Source organism: Anser brachyrhynchus (assembly GCF_964034855.1).
Source record: "Anser brachyrhynchus genome assembly, chromosome: 10".
Taxonomy (NCBI): domain Eukaryota; kingdom Metazoa; phylum Chordata; class Aves; order Anseriformes; family Anatidae; genus Anser; species Anser brachyrhynchus.
The window spans coordinates 5,278,003-5,297,287 of NC_137705.1; the positions used below are offsets into that span (position 1 = coordinate 5,278,003).

The 19,285-nt window shown below is 50.9% G+C and overlaps 1 protein-coding gene across 6 annotated transcripts in view; it reads right to left on the bottom strand.

The window, feature by feature from the left end:
* Positions 1–19,019, bottom strand: part of MITF (melanocyte inducing transcription factor) — a 100,119-nt gene extending 81,100 nt beyond the window's left edge. For 2 of the 6 annotated variants that reach the window (XM_080605599.1, XM_080605593.1), the window contains exon 1: positions 18,770–19,019. In XM_080605599.1, coding sequence (XP_080461725.1) covers positions 18,770–18,873 — 104 coding nt within the window. In that variant the 5' untranslated portion in view covers positions 18,874–19,019. Of the gene's footprint in view, positions 1–313; positions 17,190–18,769 lie in introns of all 6 variants that reach the window. The other 4 variants (XM_080605604.1, XM_080605597.1, XM_080605601.1 and 1 more) reach the window with 4 other exon arrangements.
* Positions 19,020–19,285: the final 266 nt, after the last annotated feature.

The following is a 19,285-nucleotide window of genomic DNA, read 5'->3' on the forward strand; positions in this document are numbered from 1 at the left end:
TTAATTCACAGCTTTTGTTAATCTGAAGAGGTCTGGGCAGCATCGGAGATCTGTCTGCAGGCTTTTTATACGCGGCACTGGATGCAGGAAGTAAACAGGGAGGGATCTGCAGCGTACAGGAGTCAGGCCCTTGCAAACACCCCCCCAGGAGCACCACTTCGCCACGGAGGACCTCTTGGAGCAGCCACCTCTGAGAACAGGGCTCGGAGGTGGAAACCACATGATCCAAATGGACTGGGGGCAACTTTAAACGTAAAGGCTGCTGAGAAAGAGATCTAGGAATTGGAGTACCATAAAGGCAGCTGTCAGGTACCTGCACGGGATGCTGACGGGCGATTTGACAAGAGCTAGGCAGCCGATGAGCTAGGGGTCCTTCCTGTCGCACCGGCAGCACAGCCTCAACGTTTCCTCCTGCAGTCTTCTGTTTCTCGTGCCTTGTTCCCTGCAGAAGCAGCCTACCTCCTCGCTCGGTGCTCACATCGCACCCAGCCAGCGGCACCCGACGCTGGCCCCTGCGTAGGGCTCCCAAGTGTTACAGGAGGATAAATCACAACATGCAAAACAAAGCTGTTTATAGAGGACTTTGTTGTTGGAGCTTCCCAGATATACTGCTGGAAAAAGAACATCACATTTCATAATAATTTCCCTGACGTGTGCCAACTACAGAAGAATCTTCTTGAACCAGGGCAGCCCTGAAGTACCCCGTACCAAAGCCCTGGGTATACATACAAAGCTACTGGGGAGAAACAAGGTTTATATCCTGATTAATTGTTCTGGATGAAAATATGGGCTCTGACATAATGTAACAGCTATTTTGGCACAACTTTTGAGGAGCATGAGTAAGCAGCCTCTCCTAATTGATGTGCAGATCCTGGAGTGGGTAGTAACTGCATAATAGCTTCACGTTGTCTTCTGAAAGCTAACACAGATGTGAACCCTGTTAAACTAGTCCGCAGCCACCAGCAGTGGCTATACACTGAAAGAATTTAATCCTGTTTCATCCATTATCCACATTTGCCGCCTCCCATGGAAAATGAATATGTCCCCTACGGAAAATTAATTAACACAGGATGGCTTGGCCATTACGGCTGCAATCAGTGCAAGGGATTCCGGGTCTGGACGGTGGCAGGAGGACAAAGAGCCAACCTAAACACCTCGGTTTACCAGCAGCCAAGCAGCGAGAGCAGCCACGTGTGCTGTTAGATCACAGCAAATGTGTGCTGAGACACCTTAGCTTAGCCTATGGTTAAAGACGTTTGTGTTAACACGTATTACATCATATTTGCCATGAAGCAGGACTTTGCACACAGATAACTAGCGCAGTATAGCTGACATCAGTAAATTATTACATGGAATTAACTAAACTATGCATGAGCTGTAAGATGATTAGCTCGGTGAATCAGTGTATTTGGGATGCGATTCCTAAAGAACAAGCACAAAGCTCGAGAGGAAAGCCCTGTCAGGTTACGAGAGCGCTGGCATTACTCCTCAAGAGATTCAGTACATTAAAAATCAATCATATAAAGTCAAACCGAACTCTTTCCTTTCACTGAACGTAAGCACGACACACGCCACGCTTCCTACTGGAACACCGGTTTCAAGACAGCAAAGTTCAACCGCATACAACCCAGCCACAGGCCAGCCACCATACAATCACGTATCCCTTTTGCCTTGTTTTTATAAGATCAGCAGTACAATTTTACGTCCCACCTAACTCAACATAACTGCAGGCTGCTGGGGAGGAGGAGCCCTATGCTCCCATGCTCTTCGTCCTCAACCCTCCTCTGGGTTGGGTCTTCCCACTGTGCGGCCACAGCACAAGTCAGTGCTGTAAGCTGAAGGGATTTAATTTATTTTTTGAGCATGTGTGGGCCTTTCCCAGTGAATCAGGGAGAGAAACAGCTGAAGGGAGAGCTGCTGCAGCCGGTAACTCCTTCAGCAGGGAAGGAGCAGAAGCGTGCCTCGAGGCAAGGCCGTGCCTCGCAGCAGCCGCCGCAGGACGTTAGGTGCAGCCCCAACCACGCCCGCGGTGCACAGTCCTGCTGGCGGTCAGGAGATGAACTTTTACCCCAAATTACTGCTTGGAGGTAAAGAAGGTAAATAACAGATAACAAGGTGGCTTTTTTTTTCTCTCCTTAAATCACTCAAATGTTAGAAAAGACAAAGGCTTGGGTCCCCCGTATCTGTGTTATACGGGCAATGGCCAGGGGAGCGCTGAGCCTCCAGCATCCCTACCTCTGAAATCCAGCAGAGTACACAACAGCAAAGAATTAGAAAATGTCCACTTTAACATGACAATGCGTGTCACGGGACTACAACATGTGGACAATATTGCTCTGCAAGTGCCTTTGTGGCCATGTTCTGAATTGGCACTCTCACGTAGTCCCGATACCCCGTTTAAAAAAGATGCCCAAGCAGCATTTTGTGCACGCAACGTTCACTAGGAGCAGGGAAAACCTGCCTCTGATCCCTGCGGCCACCCAAAACCTCTAGGCAGCAGGAACCAGTGCAGTTTCCCAGGGTACTTGGAGCCTGTACCTTCTATCCAGAGGCACCTCAAGGAGCTCTGAAGCAGCACCACTCATCGGGGAAGCTCTGCACGAGGCCGTTTTGCTCCGTTTTGTGTTAGGGCTGCAGCCTGAGCACGGTGCTGGCAGCAGCAGCTGCCTGCTGTCAGTGCCTGCTCTCCCAGCTTCTCTCTGCTGCATCCCACATACGTGCCAATAGCATGATGGAAATGCCGGGGCCCAAGAAAACAAGTCAGCCTGTACGAATCAAGGAGATGTTATCAGCGCAGTCCTGGAAAGCACAGCGCTGTGGGACTTACCGCACATACACCAGGGCACAGGCCAGCTCTCGGGCTGACACTTTCTGGGGAAAATTCAAACTGCTTGCCTTGGAGAGAAGCAGCAGCACGCAGCTCTCCTCCGACGGTGGGGCTTCGTAACAGTCCTCTAGCCAGAAGAGTTGGGTACTGCTTTTCTTTGTAAAGGCTGCGCTGGGATGTAAAATGCAGGCACAGCAGGACGAAGAATGTTAGTATGTAAGTCACAAAGGCCAGGTCAATTTTTGTGAAGCAGCCCTGCTGCCTGCAGGTATAATTCTTCTTCCACATACCATCCTTCTGTGCCTCTCTCTAACAACACGCTCAGTAGAAGTTGCTGGAGTCTGGATCTACTCTTAGCTACAGTGCAGAAGGGGATCTCCGTCAGTAAGTCTGCACCACCCAGCTGAACCGGGAGCCCCTCCGTCACGTACACTTTTCATCCAGCAGCTGAACAGCTCACACCTTCTGGCAATCGTGCTGTCACAGCCATCCAAATGCCCAGAGTTCAGAAAAAGCCGTACCATAGACTCAAACGCAATAATAAGTCAGCGTGCAACAAGAGAAATCCCAACCCCGTTACTAAATCCCAATTAAATTCAGAGCATTCCCCAACTATCCAAAGGCAGGGGTGAAGCAGCGCCTTCAAGACACTTTTTATTGCGACCTCGGCATCTAGCACAGCTCCCTCTCAACTGCGCATAATCCAATTTCTGCACTATCCTGTTTCAATTTCTCGTTACTGAATATCTTTCATGTTTTAATTCACATGACATCAGATTTGCTGCGCTAAACGAGTGCCTTTTGAACCCCAGAATAAAACGGAGGTTAATTACTAAACCAGATTTTTAAGCGAGAGTAAAACTCTATTAACGCCTAGAGCAATGCTAAACCTGACAACTTAATTGAAGTTCAGCACTGCAGAGTTAAACTGCCCCGGCAGCTTCACTCCAGCGGCAGCTCCCGCGGTGCAAACAGCCTCCCGGGATCCCACGCTGCACCCAGAGCCCGCTGGCTACCTGCCCTGCTCTGCCTGCCAGGGGTCCTCTCCAGCAGGCAGAGGCCTCCTGGCTAGCAGCACAACAAGGGGTCCCCGAGCCACCAGAAGGAGCAGAGCGAGGCCTCGAGGAACTGCAGGAAACCCCAGAAGCGTGTGGCCGCGAGCAAGGTGCACTCGTGCCTACGCATTAACGCATACAGGCATTCCCCGGCACTCAGCCTTGCTGCAATCGTGTCGCTGCCTCCGGACACCTTCAGACAGCCAAGCCCAGGTCCCACCAGCCCTGTTTGCTCCCAGACCTGGCAGCAAAACGCTCCGGTGGGGCTCGGGGCTGGCTTTGTGACCAGACGCCCAAAGCTCTGCCCTGCCACCTCCCAGCTCCCTCATGCACAGCGCCGGGGCAGGCCCACGGGAGCTGCGGGGCAAAACGAGCTCTGGCTGCACAGCTAGAGGCAAACGCCTGCCTTCACACGGCATTAATGTGCCTGAGGCTCCCAACAACTGAGCCTTACAGCACCCCTGGGAGCGCAGGTATTGCTGCTTTCTGTCTTCCACCCAAAGCTACCCTCGTTCACACGAGAAAAGGCCAAAACGGCCACATAAACACGGACATATCCTCATCTATAAATGTCATGCAAGAAGGACTGGTGCCTGCTCCGGGTCTCAGGTTTCCCTGGAGCTTCTGGTGGCAGAAAGGCACCGAGCCTCTCCCCCAGAAAGCGCCGCCCGGGGAAAACACCCTTAACTTTCTGCCCATTTCTCAATAGTTTCTGGAAACGCAGAAGGAACAAAAACTGAAGCAGTAAACATGGTTTGTTTTCCATACTTGATGTTCTGCTATTGCCCGTCAACTGCAGTTACCAAAACACGTCAGAGCTTGACAACAGAGAGAAACGAGCGGTGCCTCTGCGAGCACCAAGAGGAGGCCGTAGTGCCAGCACCCGGCCACTTGCACGTCTAACGCCGAGCGAACCAAGCGGGACTGCGGTGGCACGGCACAGCACCGGGCTCTTACTGGCTGTTGACAGCCTTGTGAAAGATTTGCACTTCGCTGCTGCACTTCTTTTACCCTGGAAGGCACCTCTGAAGCATCCCAATACACTCTTTTTTTCCCCCACTGAAGAATGTCTTCAGTAACATCTCCGGCTTGGCGGTCCTTGGAGCTGCCAAAAGGAATTCGCAGAGCGCCGAAACGCAGCCCTGCAGAGCTGCGTGTTGCACCCAGTGCAGGAGCAGTCCCGAGTACAGCTCAGGTACTCGGTTCCATGTGGGATTTGCCAAGTGTAGGTTGCACACCCTCCTCGGGAGCACAGCAGCAGTTACAAAGAGGCCCCGGGTGTGCAGCATGCTGAGAAAAGATTCCAGAATTACCTCCCCAACATGAAATGGCCAAAGTTCATGTTTACTGTTTTACCAGCAATTTTGCCTTTAGTGTATGAATTCACAATGGACAAGTCAGTGCTGGTGCATCAAAGAACTGGAATATTTTAGTCAAAGCCTCGTGGAATTATTATACACGTTAAGCAGCTCAGATAACATCACCAGTGGTGAATGTTTGTCAAACGCTTTGCAAAACAGCACCCCGGCACGGTGCTGCCGCACCGGGCACCTCTGCACCAAAGCTGAAGCGCTCATTAAACACAGCACCACGTCGCAGGGTGCTTCGCAGCTTTGCCACGAGGAAGAATGACAGAGGGAAATCTGGTCTGTGTCAAACAAGGGTGAGTCAAAGCAGGGAGGAAAACCTGGCGGCCTCCGAGGCGAGGCAGAAAAGGGCGATGAGGCACCTCCGTGACTGAGGTTGTTGAAGCACCTCAACGATTCTGTATAGCCACTGGGGAAAAAAAAATGTGAAGACTTGAAAATAAGCCTGTTGTAAATTTTCAGATCCCTTCCTCATTTGGCCCGATACAAGACCTGTATCTGATAGCTTTGAGTACAACGTAGCTCTGATTCAGAAAGCCACAGCCAGACACAGCTCCTTTGCCGTCACCACCGGCACGCACAAGTGTGCAGGGAACCATCTTAACGGCTTAGGCACGTGCAAATCTCACTACTTCTCTCTCAAATGCCTCGAATTTTCCAGTGCTGAGAACGTTACTTCTTTCCTTCATCTCACTCAAAGTAAAAGACACTAAGATGAGCCAACGCTATCATCAGGACATCAGGAACTAAATGGGCGGTTAACACTTGGGGAAAAAAAAGCCTCTCTGCTGGTGCTCTTCCCGCGTTAAAGAGCCTGTACTGAAGCTCAGTCAGCTCCGTACCGCTTGTCAAAGTCAACGCACTTACCTTTTCCTGGTGGGATTTTATTTTTTTAACCTTTTCTTTCCTATGCAGTGTTTCACTGGAAGCGGAACGTACTGAAATCAGCGTCAGGCTGCGAGGTACACCAGATTTAACAGCCTGCCGTACGCTGAACGCCCTTCTTGCAGTCCAGCAGTGTATTCAAGCCACGTGCTGAAACTTCAGCACAAAGCCGTCAGCAGCACAGTTCTCCTGCCGAGGGTTTGCTGGGCCAGGGACAGAGCACTGCCCGCATCTGTCACCACCAGGCTGCAACAAGTTTAAACCCGCAAGTACAGAACTGATTCATTTATTTAGGATTCTGAAATAAAGAATACAGTGAAGTGTTTTGCTGAACTGCAGTGTAATCGAGGAAAGACTTTAGGCATAGGCTTCAGCACATGTTTAAGTCAGTTCTCCTTCGAAGAAGCGCAGACGCAAGCCCTGAATGCCTTCCTTAACTTGCAACACCCACCGCACAGAGGATTCAAAGTACAGGAGGGGAAAAAAAAAAGGAAAAAAATCCTGGAGTAGGCATTTTCTCAGGGAGAATGGTTTTGGGAGAGACTGTAAATCACTTAGTATTTTGTTTACTTTTAAGATTCCAAACAAACTCAAGTTGCTTTGAAAACTCCAGGTCATAAACCATCATTTACTTAACTCCCTGAATTTTAACTCAAATTCTCATCTTCATCAAACAAGACGGCAAGAAACAGAAAAGAGCCTGTTACCAAAAACTTAGATAAAATCCAGTTAAATTATCCAGATGGTTTTCATTCCACAGAAAACACTAAACCAGCAGTTTGCAGAGCACAGCATTCTCTAAATGCACAAAATACAGAGAAAACAATGCACAAGTGGAAAGTGCAAATGCTGAGCCAGTTACATTTTTGTTCCGGCAGAAACGCAACCCCGTCAATACAATCTTGCAGCTCTAGAGCACCCATCCTTCTGCCACAAAGGGTGCTCTGCAATCTGCAGAAGTTCCTAGTGACGTGCCCGCAGTTCCTAATTTCACTGCTTATTTTTCCCACGCTGCATAGAGAAGGGAGGAATTGCATTTCCATCACAGAGCCCCCAAAGCCAAGTGTTCCTTACGGCCCCACGCGAAGCCAGACAGCACCTACTGGATGTCTTCTGTTCCTGGGATGAATCTGCAAGCAAGCAGCCAGATTTAGTCCTTATCAGAAGCACAGCCCTTAAATACAGGGAAGACTGTCTTGGAATAAATAGCGATTACAGCATTTTAAGAGCTGTGGAAGTCCTTGCCACAACTGGGTAAATAAACCCGCTGAAAAAAGACAAGGAAGACAGATCCTGCAATTTTCTGCACTGTGTTATTTTCTAAACCTGGTTTTCCTCAGCGCAAAAGTGTTAAGTTATGGATGGGAAACACGCATCAGATAATTGTATGGCAGCACCTGAAACGATTCGAACCCGCCACAGCAGAATTAGAAAACTGACCAGAAAGATCGGCAACAGCCGAGCCACGGAGAGAAGCCCCGTCCCGTGGAGATCCTGCACCTCGGCACAAGTCCTGCCAGCACCTTCGTTCGAAAGGCGAAGTGAGAGATAATTAAGTCTCCTCCACAAAAGACGACTCCTTCGGCAAGACGGCAATTAGTGCCTGCTCCGAGGCACCTCTCCTGGAGCACAGGAGCTCTGAAGGCAGGGTGGCTCTCCACAGCTGATACCTTTGGGGAAGGCCAAAAGGGTGCAGGAAACCCCTCCGAGCCTTTGCAGACATCCAGCAGCAGGCACCAGCAGGCCCCCGCGGCCAGCGCTGTTTCCCTGCACCCTGACATTTGTGCCCCCAGCAGCTCTGAGCTGCTACAGTACCGGCCGGATCCCCCAAACAGGGGGGTTTGTTTCAGGCATTTCTCTGCCACACGTGATAAAACCAAGTTATTCCCGGCCCCCAGCACTGGCAGGGCTCGCAGCTCCCACAGTTCGGCTTCGTACAGCAAGTATCAAAAGCTCTGTTAGCTGGGAACCAAATTATCACTTGCAGAATAGTTTGGTAATTAGACTGAAACTGCAAATTGTGCAATGAACTGAATCAAAAAACAAGCCTGCGATAGAGCCCAAACCTTATTCCATCTCCTGCCTTACTCACTCGACTCCTTTGAAACAACCCACCTCTACCGAGCCTGCCTCCTCCTGCTGCACCGCGCACCATTTCACCTTCCTAAAGGATTAAGTGCTCTCAAGAACTCTCTGTATTAGTCCTCACTCCTCGTATCCACCTCCTTTACCAATATCTACAATTCAGAGAGGCTTTCTGATCACCAATTCCATCAGAATCACCTTCCTTGTCCCCTGCAGCAACGCCTGGTTCCCGTAACGCTACAAACGCTTTGCGTCCATCCAACCGCCCGTGCCACGGATGTCAGCACCGCTCAGGTGTCACGCCGCTCCCTCTACTTCACGCTGTGACCCCAATTGCAGAGATTTGGACAAGTGCCTTTATGGAACAGATGGAGCTGAAAAGGATCTCATTTGCGAGAGCGTCCTCCCCGCTTCCTGGTAGAGCTGTCTCACTACGGAAAAATTATCTTCTGGAGCAGGATGAGAACAACTCCAGGTGAACGCTCACCCCCTTGTGCTACCAGGCCACTCCTGCCCCTAACAGTTCAAGGGATATTACATGAGGCAAAATGAAGTAGCTCCTGCAGGAGAGACACCTCTGAAAGCCCGTGGTTTATTGGTTTGGACACTTCCAAGGGGTGGTGGACACATTCAACCCTGTATTTTGGGTCAGACAGAGATAAGAATGGAACCCAAATGGGAGCAGGGAGATGTTGCAGCAGCTGCCCTTCCCCAGAGCAGAACTGTCTCTGACACCGAGAAAGGTTTAGCAACAGCTCACCTGGAGCAAACAAACAAGCCTTCAAGGGACAGCATTAAACACGAATGGCTCTGGTGCTCATGGTACATATCCTACCCCTCGCTGGCTGACTCAGGCAATGCCCCACGCTGCGCCAATTTTCACGAGCCTTTGGCAACAGGCTTTGGGCGGCCCCACCTCGTGGGACACGTCCCTGCCCGTGCCAGGGGGCTGGACTGGACGACCTTTAAAGGTCCCTTCCAACCCAAACCATTCTCTACAGCCACATCTTCCCCCTGAACTCTGTAAGGAACCTAGACACCTACCTCGCTTTTTTAATTTTTCCCCCTTTCCTTAATGCCACTAGGCAGCAGAAGACACAAAAATGAGATGATGCAACGCAAAACCAAAGTTCCCCTTGTGAATATAGCCCTAGGTGCCCAACAGGATGTGACAGGTGGACAAGCAGGCAAGCAGCACAGGAGGATGAGGTCACAAAATAAGCAGTTGCAGAGCATACTATTAATCTTAAATTCCAAACTCATTATGCACAAGACTAACAAACAAAGGAGCAGCTTAACAGATTTACAGGCTGCCTTCTCAAAGGGCGGAATAATTATTTATCAGATAGCAAGCCTCGTCCTACTGCAGCCATAAATAAAGTAATCCCCACAACTCTTAACTATGGCCGTGTCTCCGCCAGGCAGACTGACATCTGGGACGTGCCTCTGGCTGGGCTGAGCTTGGGTAAGACTGTAAATATTTGGTACAAATAACATAAAGCTTGCTAGACGGAGCAGAAGCCCAGACACAGTAGTTAATGGCATCCCAGGGGACCCACAGCGTGGGCCCCACACTTCCCTGCGCTCATCTCAGCCCGGCTTCCAGCGAGCAGCCCAGAGCAGGATTTTGCCTTTGCCTTTCTGTCAGGTCCTCTCCCGCACGTTGACAGATCCCGGTATCGTTCTGATTTCACCCTCTGGGGTTGTAACTTATTTAAGGTGAAGTCCAACACCATAAGAAGGAAGGAGTTGTTTTGTCCCTTCACCCTGTGTATTCCTAGTCTGGCTTTACAACTGCATGTTATCAGGCAGGGTCACGTTTTGGAAATGCTTTTTCTGAGTAAGTCTTGTTGTATAATACATATTCCCCTTCTTTATTTAGAGAAATCTCAAACAATCTCGAAAAGAAACAGTAAACGTGCGTACAACAGGCTTAGCCAGGCTCTCCCAAGCCTTTCAATGATTCCTTTCATGTCCTCGGCACTCCCACAGCTTCCCAGCCCGAAGCTCCGGGACTACAGCCCCCTCGTGCCCGTCCTCCTCACCTCATGCCATCTGACAGCTTCCACAGCCTCTCCCCTCTTCTCACCCTGCCACAGCTCACGGTTGATTCAGCTCCATCCCAAGTCTTCTAGCTGGCTTTTTCTCCTGCAGAAAGTCTCTCAGTGATTCCTATTTTCTGTGTGTGTTTACATGTCAGGACAGGATGGCTGGGAGTAAGATTAGTAAAGGTCGTTAATCATTCCTTTCTCCCTTCTCTGCAGCATCCTTCATTCAGAACATTCCAGTGGTTCCCACTTCTCGTTGCTCCTCTGGTTTCTCTGATCCCCGAATCCCTGCCCTGCCAGGTTTCTACCCTCTGTATGGCAGTTTGTGTTGTGACGTAGGGCACAGAGGAGAAACGGTGTCCCCGCATCCCGGGATCACAGGCAGGCTTCGAAACCACGGCATCTTTCATCGGCCTAACGCTTGGAGAGACAGCAAACCTGGCAAGCTTCCAGCGTCAAAAATATCTCAGAGCTGATTAACGTCTTCCCATACACCCAAAACACTAATTTTCCCCATGTAAAGTCCTTTTCTCTCCAAATTTATCCCAAGTAAATTCTTTCATCTAACAACAGGCCGAAGCAGGCAGCTACTCTTTGCATCCGCACCAGCGAAGCCCGTCTGTGCTGCGTTTGCACAGCTACAAACCCTGCAGCTCGCTGTCCCATCTCTCCTCTTCCCTCCGTACAGCCGGTCCCGCAGCACGGCCCGAGGAGGCCAGACCTCCCAGCACACTCCACGTGAGCCACACAAACCGACTGATGCACAGCAGCCGCTGAAAGCGGCGGATTTAGACAGATCTCGGTTCATTTCGTGACAAAAGAGCAGCACGAATAGAGGCGGTACGTACCTGCGGAACTAGATCACGGTTTTTTGGGAAGTATTTACAAAGGATGAATCCAGTTCTTCCAGGAGATTGCCACATGGTCTCCAACGCGACTGTTTTCCTTAGCTGAAATATTCCCACGCAACAGCGACTGCAGGATCAACCCCCAGCTGCCTGAAGCCGAACCTCTTATAGTCCGGGTAAGAGGAGGAAAACCCGTACATTTCTTCTGAATGCTCTTTTCTCCGAGTAACGCAGAACTCACAAAACCAACTCCATGCGCCTGTAGATATACGTCTACTCAAATTGTAGGAGAATAATCTTCATGGGAACGGATTTTAAAAAAACTTGTTTACTGCTAAAGGCTGCTAATTACAATATTAAAATACTAGCCCGAACCCTGCATTAAACTCGTATTCTGTTTTACATAGCAGTACACGTAACAATCATCACAGCGAGCAGCTCTGCTGGCTCACGCTGGAAGCTGTAATTATTTATGGCTGCAACACATTTTTGCCCTTCAACCTGCCAGTCCAGTCCACGCAGCAGCTGCTAGCAGCAGGTCAGGGCGGGGGGAACCTACAGGATTTCTACAGAACCACTTACCACTGAGGGAAAAGGGATAAACCGCCGGACCCCGGCGTGCACGTCCAGCAGAAAGCTGCTAACACAAACGTTACAGCAGCCCTTGCAGCAGGGATGCTACCAGAAAAAAAGAGAGTGATCCCAGCACGCTGCTAGGGGTTAAGGCACTAGCTAGCAGCTGCATTCAAAGCCTTCCTTATCGATTTTCACTGTTCTTTGACTTGTACCAACAATACTACACTCTCCTGGAAGAAAATCCTCTTTGAATTTCTTATTTTCTGGTAGAGCCCATCGACATCAATGCCTAGGGCCTGTGCAAGTTGCAAGGAGAAATTCTGGTCAAGGATACCAGGGCAGAGTGTTTCCAAAAGGCACCTGAAGACTTTTAGTGCCCATGCACCACGGGCAGACGCTTGGCACGTCCAGCTGCACCCACCGCCTCCCTGGAAGGCGCGCTGCGGTACTGCAGGCAGCAGTGCACTGCTTGGCTCCCTCAGCTCAACGTCTCAATCTTGATGCTCAAGCCAGCATCAGCTTTCAACAGCTGCTGCAGATGTTATTACGAAGACAGACCAACGTGCCTTTTCCCAGGCTGTTTTTCCTCAGTATGAAATGAAGTGTGAAACTCTATGCACAACAGTAGTTGTCCTGTTACCATTTTGGTGCTAGGAAGTTCAGGGATAACGCGATAGCGATGCAGTGGTTAACTGTACAGCAAAACCTGCCATGCCGGGCTGCTTAATCACAGTTCCTTTGTTCCAGCAAAAATTATATGAAAAGACAGTGAATTTTATCAAAGCAAAATATTACAATAATGCCTTTCAAAAACTTTTAGAATCTAAAATAGAAAGAGAGAGACAATAATGGCCCAGAGCCCAACCAGCTTCATGAAAGTTTGACTCTCATTTTGTTCTCAAAGCTGAAATGGCAGACTGTGCTCTGAAGACAATTAGCAGTCGACATGCAATTTCAATTTTTAGCAGAAAAGTAAACAGAACATCACTCCCACTTCATTTTTTAAGTCTTAAAGTATCTTACCCTGGAAAGTGAACAAAGAAAGGAGGACAGCACTGTTAAGGTCTGAGCAGGTTCCTCCTCTACCCTCGTTTTCCAACAGCTGTACAGATTTCTTCCTGTTTAACTTCTAATCATAGGGCATGGTGAAAGGCAACATTTCTTTATTAAATACTGCTTCCGAAAGTCTCTTTTGCTCTCGTTTCCCAATCCTCTTCTAGATTGTAACCCAACAGTACAGCAGGAATTAGTCATGCTGCCAGCCACAGTCCTGGAAGAGGCCTCTGAGAAATAAAACCATATACAGCACAGAATAAGCTCACAATGACCTTGTGATGACAACTACGAGGTTCACAGCACCCTAAGAAGTGCTGGTCCAGAAGCTTGTGAAAGTACCTCCGCGACAAGCAGGAAAATGAACAGCAACAGAGGCACCTCAGCTATCATCAGGCCTACATCAGTTTACTTTCAGCCACCTAGAGGGAGATCATTACAGAAAAATATATATTGATTGGAGTTATAACCTGCTTTCTGTAACTCAGCCTCAGTCAGCTAGGGAAGCTTCCTGCTCCCCAGAAAACCACGATTTATTTCATGTGCGGTGTGTGTACTTACACACAGCTACTGCAGCCCAATAAAAAGAAGGTGAATGTGTGCGATAAAAGGTGCAAAGCCGGCGAGGCAGCTCAGTCTCCGGCTACCTGCGCACCGCACGATTGCCTTGGCAGCTAAACAAAATTCTCCTGAGAAAAGCAGGCTAGGGAAGCAAAGAGGTGAATCAAAACAAATGCCGAACAGAATTTCACAGGCTAGTTTTGTTGTCATGCTAAATAGCAAAGGCCTACTGCAAATAAGAGAGGAGTGAGCTCCTCAGAGAGAAAAGGTCACAAGAACCTTTCACAAGGAAAAATGCTGTTACAAGGGTCGGTACCAGCTCCCGATACAAAGGAAATACGGAGACTGTGAGTTGCACAAAAACCGGTGTGTTTATACAACAGACACTCAATTACAGCCTTTCCTCTTACATCTGTTTTCAAAAATAAAAAAAGCAAAAAATGTGTGGCTCGGTTTCCTTCTGGTGAAGTGAGTTTGAGGTGCAGAACAGACACGGGATTATTGACTCACTCACAAAAACGTTACCGATGAAATTTCAGAGGCAAACTTTTGGCTCAGCTCTCCTCCCACTGCTGTCAGTTCAGCCTTTACCATTGACTCCAGCCAGTCCTGGCCTAGGTACCACTGTAAACACAGATATCGTTACCTTTTACTTTAAAATGTGTCATGTTCCTCGTCACAGACGGACAAATATTTCAGGAACTTTTTAAGTACGTTCCTCCAAGATCCACTTTTATTTTTTTAAGCACGCTGAGACGCGGTTCCTGGACGCAGGCACATGTGACCCGTTCTAAATAAAGGATATTTTCCACTTCTTGCACAACTGGAACAGATATAAGCAGTAGCTTGAACAAACTGCATTGCAGAACCCAACCAGAATATAAAACACTTGAACGAGATCCATAAATAGCAGTAGTATGAAAAGACTACCTCCAATAAAGCGCAAACTCGACGCTGAGCAGCCTAATGCAATCAAGTTCCAATTTAATCACACCGCAAAGTTCATTTACAGAATTAAATCTGATCATCTGCAGACTACGGCAGATGTCCTGTTTGGCTCTAGAGCTAAGTACACATCTCAAAAATGTGTGCCTCTGGATAAATAAGTGTTTCCTCCGCAACACTGTGCATCAGAAGGGAAGTTTTTACTAAATCTAGTTTTCATTGTTGAGTGCAGCACCAGAAGAGAGGAGGGGAAGGCTCTGCAGAGGATCCAAACCGGACAGAGACAAGGTGCTCGCTGACACAAGACACATACAGAATCGTTACACAAGAAGGGATTTGGGCACCTGGAATGAGGAGAGCTTTGCAAAAACCTCACTGCTGTAGTAATGACAAACCCTACATCTCAATGTCACCGCTCAGAAAGAGTAAGCTTTCCCTAGAACTATCGTGCAACTTCAAAGCATTTCCCAAACATTTTTTCCACTAAAAATACCCCCAGTAACCGGATCATTCAGGTGCTTTTTAACCAGTCAGAATATAAATAAGGTGGAAAAGGGCAATAAAAAATTTGCACAAATAGTAAGTTAACTGTAGGTACGTGATTCCACATAGAGCAAGGCAATAAATTTCAACGGACAATTATCGTCTGGCACTTACGAGGACACACACATATGGCACAGGATCAGAAGCCAGAGAAAAGCATGTGAATCTAGGGGTTTTTTTTGCACATCTGGGTTAGTTCCGATCACCCTGTGCTTTGGTCCATTTTTAATTTTTTTTTTTTACACTAAGCATCTCAGGGGGTTACGCTGTGCCCTCAGGGTCCTTCCTCTGTATTCGCTGAGAGGGAAGTGTACAGAACAGGGCAGGAGCTGGGTCAATAACTGGTAACTGCACGCCGTACAATAAATAGGGTAAGGTAAACATTGCAGCAACCAAGAGGAGTGCAGCAGCAGACCGAAGCCTTTTTCTTCCAGGTACCAGTTTGCTACCCAAAACGTAGCTTTAGTAATTCGAATGATTTAAAGAATCCACGTTAGTATTATGACAGACGTAACTTATGCCCAGCGTTCTGGTGACTGTGCAGACACAACATCTGTGTTTCCTACTGGTAATAACTGATTATTTTCTTCAGCCGATTGTTTGAAAATAAAACTCCACCCATTTCATTGTGCACTGTTTGCACCAAAAAAAAAAAGAAATCTTATTTACATCTTGTTCGTTACACAAGCACATATGTATTTAACAGCATGCGCTTATAAATTAAGGCTATTGGCTTCAAAACGTGGCAGCAGAGGAACGAAGTATGAATGTGAGGAAAGGAGAAAAAAAATCCCATTGCCTTACTGGCTAGGCATATAATCCAGTTTCCTCCCACAGTAAAAAGGGACTCTGGAGAAACCAGAGCAACCAAAACATTTTCTCAGTTTTCAAAGATGTTCAACCACAGCAAATTCCAGAGAACCCTGAAACGTCTCTAGCACTTTGTACAAGAAGCCCGGTTCTTGTTAGTCTGAGGGGTTTAGGAAACACGGTTGGAAATGATGCATCTTCACCCAGTGTGTTCTCTTCATCCCTTGTGATTAAAGCTTTTTGCTGGGCTTACATTTTCCCTTGGCCTCTAGCACTCAATTGTGGCTTGGCCTAACTTAGTACAGTATTTACAGCAAAAAGCTTTTATTAGTGGACCCCTTGCGGCTTTGGATTGCAGACTCAAATTATGAAATATGGATGGAGTAACTGCGAGGGCACACCAAAGAGGAGAAAAATTTAACTGGATGTCACGTTCAAAAACGAGCAATTTGGGAGGAAGAAAATAGGAGACTTCTACCTGAAAGAGAGACAGCCCGGGCTGTTAAACCGGGCAATAAAGAAGTTTCTTCTGGGGTCAGAGCCACCGGCGCTCTTGCATATTTCTGACTTGGGGGCTTTTTCTATCTGCTCACAACTTCAAAGCTATGAGTAAGCTGAAGATGCTTCTCACTTCTTACGGTTAAAAGCCATCAGAGAAAACCCTGAATGTTGCTAGGAAATCAGCAGTTCCCACCAGGGAGAACAGCCGATTGCTATTGAGGCTCCTCTCCTAACATCAGCGCTTGCCTCTGCTCTGCCTGCTCCCCAGGCGCTTTCCCAGAGCCAGACTGCGGAGCAGACCGCAAGAAAGCGACTCGCACGGCCGCGGCCCCGCCGTTACGCCGCTGGAACCTGGTGCTGCTCCGCTGCTGGGCAATTACTCCTGATTTACATCCGCGAGGGAAAGCAGCGCGGCCACGCTGGACACCGCCATCGGTCGGACTGGTTTGGGGCCTGAGCCGTGCTGAGGGCCTGCAGAAGTCCCCGCAGATTGCGATCTGAGTGCCACGAAGCAAACAGGTTTGTGAGCAACTTCTGCCACCAGCTATCACCAAGTTTGATCAGTCTGGCTCCGGGGACAGGTTTACAGGGACCTACCCCCGGCCCCTGGGTCCTTTGCTCCTGCAGCTCCCACGAGGCCAGGAGGACCCCGGGGATGCCGTGGGGTGACACGGCGAGGTGACTGACAGACGTCGGTGCTGTCCATCAGCACGGCCAGGCCCTTACTGTGCCCTCTTCTCGTAGCCTGTGTGCACGTGGAGGGACAGGAGTGCCGCCTGGGGCCAAGCCGCTCACCTCTCCAACAACCCGGGGGAAACTGATCGGGCGCTGGGCTGAGGCAGCAGCGGGGTGGCTGGGCGGCTCTCGCAGGGCCCCTCTACACGCAGAGCGCTGCCTCCTCAGGAGCAGCCGCTGAGGAGGTACCGGGGACATTCAGAGAAGTTGGAGGTGACAACGTTTGGGAGATGGCCAAGTACTCCAGTGCTTCGTTACGGAGTACCTCTATTCACTTCCCCACGGGAGAAGCAAGCAATGCAGGGCTGTGTTCAGGTCCCAAAGCATCAAGTCACAGGAATTAGAAGCAGCTGGAACACAGAATCACAGAAACCCATCTGCATGAACGAACAGCTGTCACAGCTCGGGTCACATCAAGACCTGGCACCTGTGCTCCCCGCCTGCACCATCTCAAGGAGAAGCCAGCCTGCCGATCACAGAGGGGATGCATACACGGGGACAAGCCTCGCACACCAGTTAGGACCTGTGGCCTGCGCAAACCAGGCTGTGTTACAGCTGTGCGAGGTTCCAGTGACCTGCACGACTGCCACACACCAGTGACCACGTGGACACCGACCCTGGGGCTGTCCCCCCTGCCTCCATCGCAGCTGGAACCACTGCCAGCGACTCCATCTCCTCCGGACTCTTCTCCCTCCTCACGTTAGCCTGGTTTCTACCCCTCTGCCTGGGTAACGGCAGCCTCCCGGCACTGCCTCGGAGGGCAGAGGAGTTGTGCAGCTCCGAGGGGCAGCCTGGCGCACCCCGGCCGCCTGCCACCCTGCTCCCACCGCCACACGTGCCACCGCTTGGTGACACCGCAGGCCCGACTGCGGGGCTGCCGTGAAGACAGGCTGTGGGAGACAGCACTCGCAAGCCCTTGCGACAGGGACAGAGCTTGTAACACCCCGTACCACAAGGCCTTCGACGCGTCTTAAGTGCTTGGAGCACGATCAAAAATTCATCTATTTACTTTGAAGTCTCTCTGACAGGCGGCACAACCTCGGCTGATTCCAGCGCCCTTTTTTCCTTTGACATTTACCTTCCCATTCATTTTCCAGCGACACGCGCAGACGCACCAAGAGCACTGCTCCGAGCCACCAGCCGTGACTCCGCAGGCAGGCTGACAACAGAGGGGCTCACGAACCCGACGCCGCAGCCAGAACCTCGCCTTCAAGCGCGTGCTGCCTGCGAGCGCGGCGGCGAAATGGAGGGCTGGCTGCGGCCGGAGGGCTTTGACTGAAGGCGCACAGGGGCGGAGGAGGAGGAACACACCGCCAACGGGGCTCACGGTGCGGGGGGCTCTCGGAGCGTTAATTCCCTACGGCAGCGGGGCGGGGGGCTCTCCTCATACGCGTCCCTATCGCAGCACTAGGGGTGGAAGCGGGTACCTCACGGAAGAGCGACCCACACGGATTTATTTCCCTTTAAAAAAATATATATATATATCGATGCAACACAGCCGCAACGGGTAAGAATAAAGCGTGTATTTTGGGGTTAAAATAAGGCACTTCGGGAAGAAGCTGCCGAGCCAGAAGTTTCCAATCCCGGCTCTCGCCCGCGGCCAGAAGCGGAGGGGGGGGGGGGGGGGGGGGGGCCGGAGGGGAGGGGGGGAGGAACCCCCCTTGCCGGCACCTGCCGGGGGGCAGCGGCGGGGACTCTGCTCGGCTCGTCCCGGCGGTGCCTTCCTCTTCTTCCTCCTCCTCCTCCCGCTGCTGCCGCCCGGCCCCGCCGCCCGTGCCCTTTACATAACGCCGCGGCCGCCGGGCCCGCCCCGCAGGCCGCACGGGGCTGCCATGACGGCAGCGGGCAGCGCGGCCCCACGGCGGCGGGCGGGCGGGCAGCCTCCCTCCGGGGCCGGGCGGAGGAGCCCGGAGCCCGGCGGCTCACCCACCTGCTCTTGAGCGGCTGGCTCTTCAGCTCGTAGTACGTCTTGGGCTCCTCGTGGAACTCCTCGCCCACCTCGAAGTCCGGCACGATCCCCGACTCCGCCTGCATCGTCGCCGAGGCCGGGAGAGGAGAGGCAGGGAAGGCAGGGAGGCAGGCAGCGAGGCGACCGCCGCTCCGTGCCGAGCCGCCCCGAGTCGCGCCGCCCCGGCCCGCCCCGCCCGGGCCCCGCAGCCCGCCCCCGGGCCGCCCCCGCTGTCACCGGCAGTAGCGCCCCCCCCAACCCCCCCGCTCCGTGTGAGGTCACGGCGTGACGTCACGGGACAGGGCCCGCCCGTGACGTCACGCCCCCTCAGAGAACAAGATGTCGGGCCGGGGGGGTGCAGAGAGCCCCTGAGGCGGGGGAGCCCGGCAGCTCCCGGGGGGGGGACAGCACGGGGGGTTGTGGCCCTCAGAGGCTTCCTTCAAACTTTGTGCATTTAGAAACGAGCAGAAAGCTCGTCGCCGTTGCTAATAAAGGCGT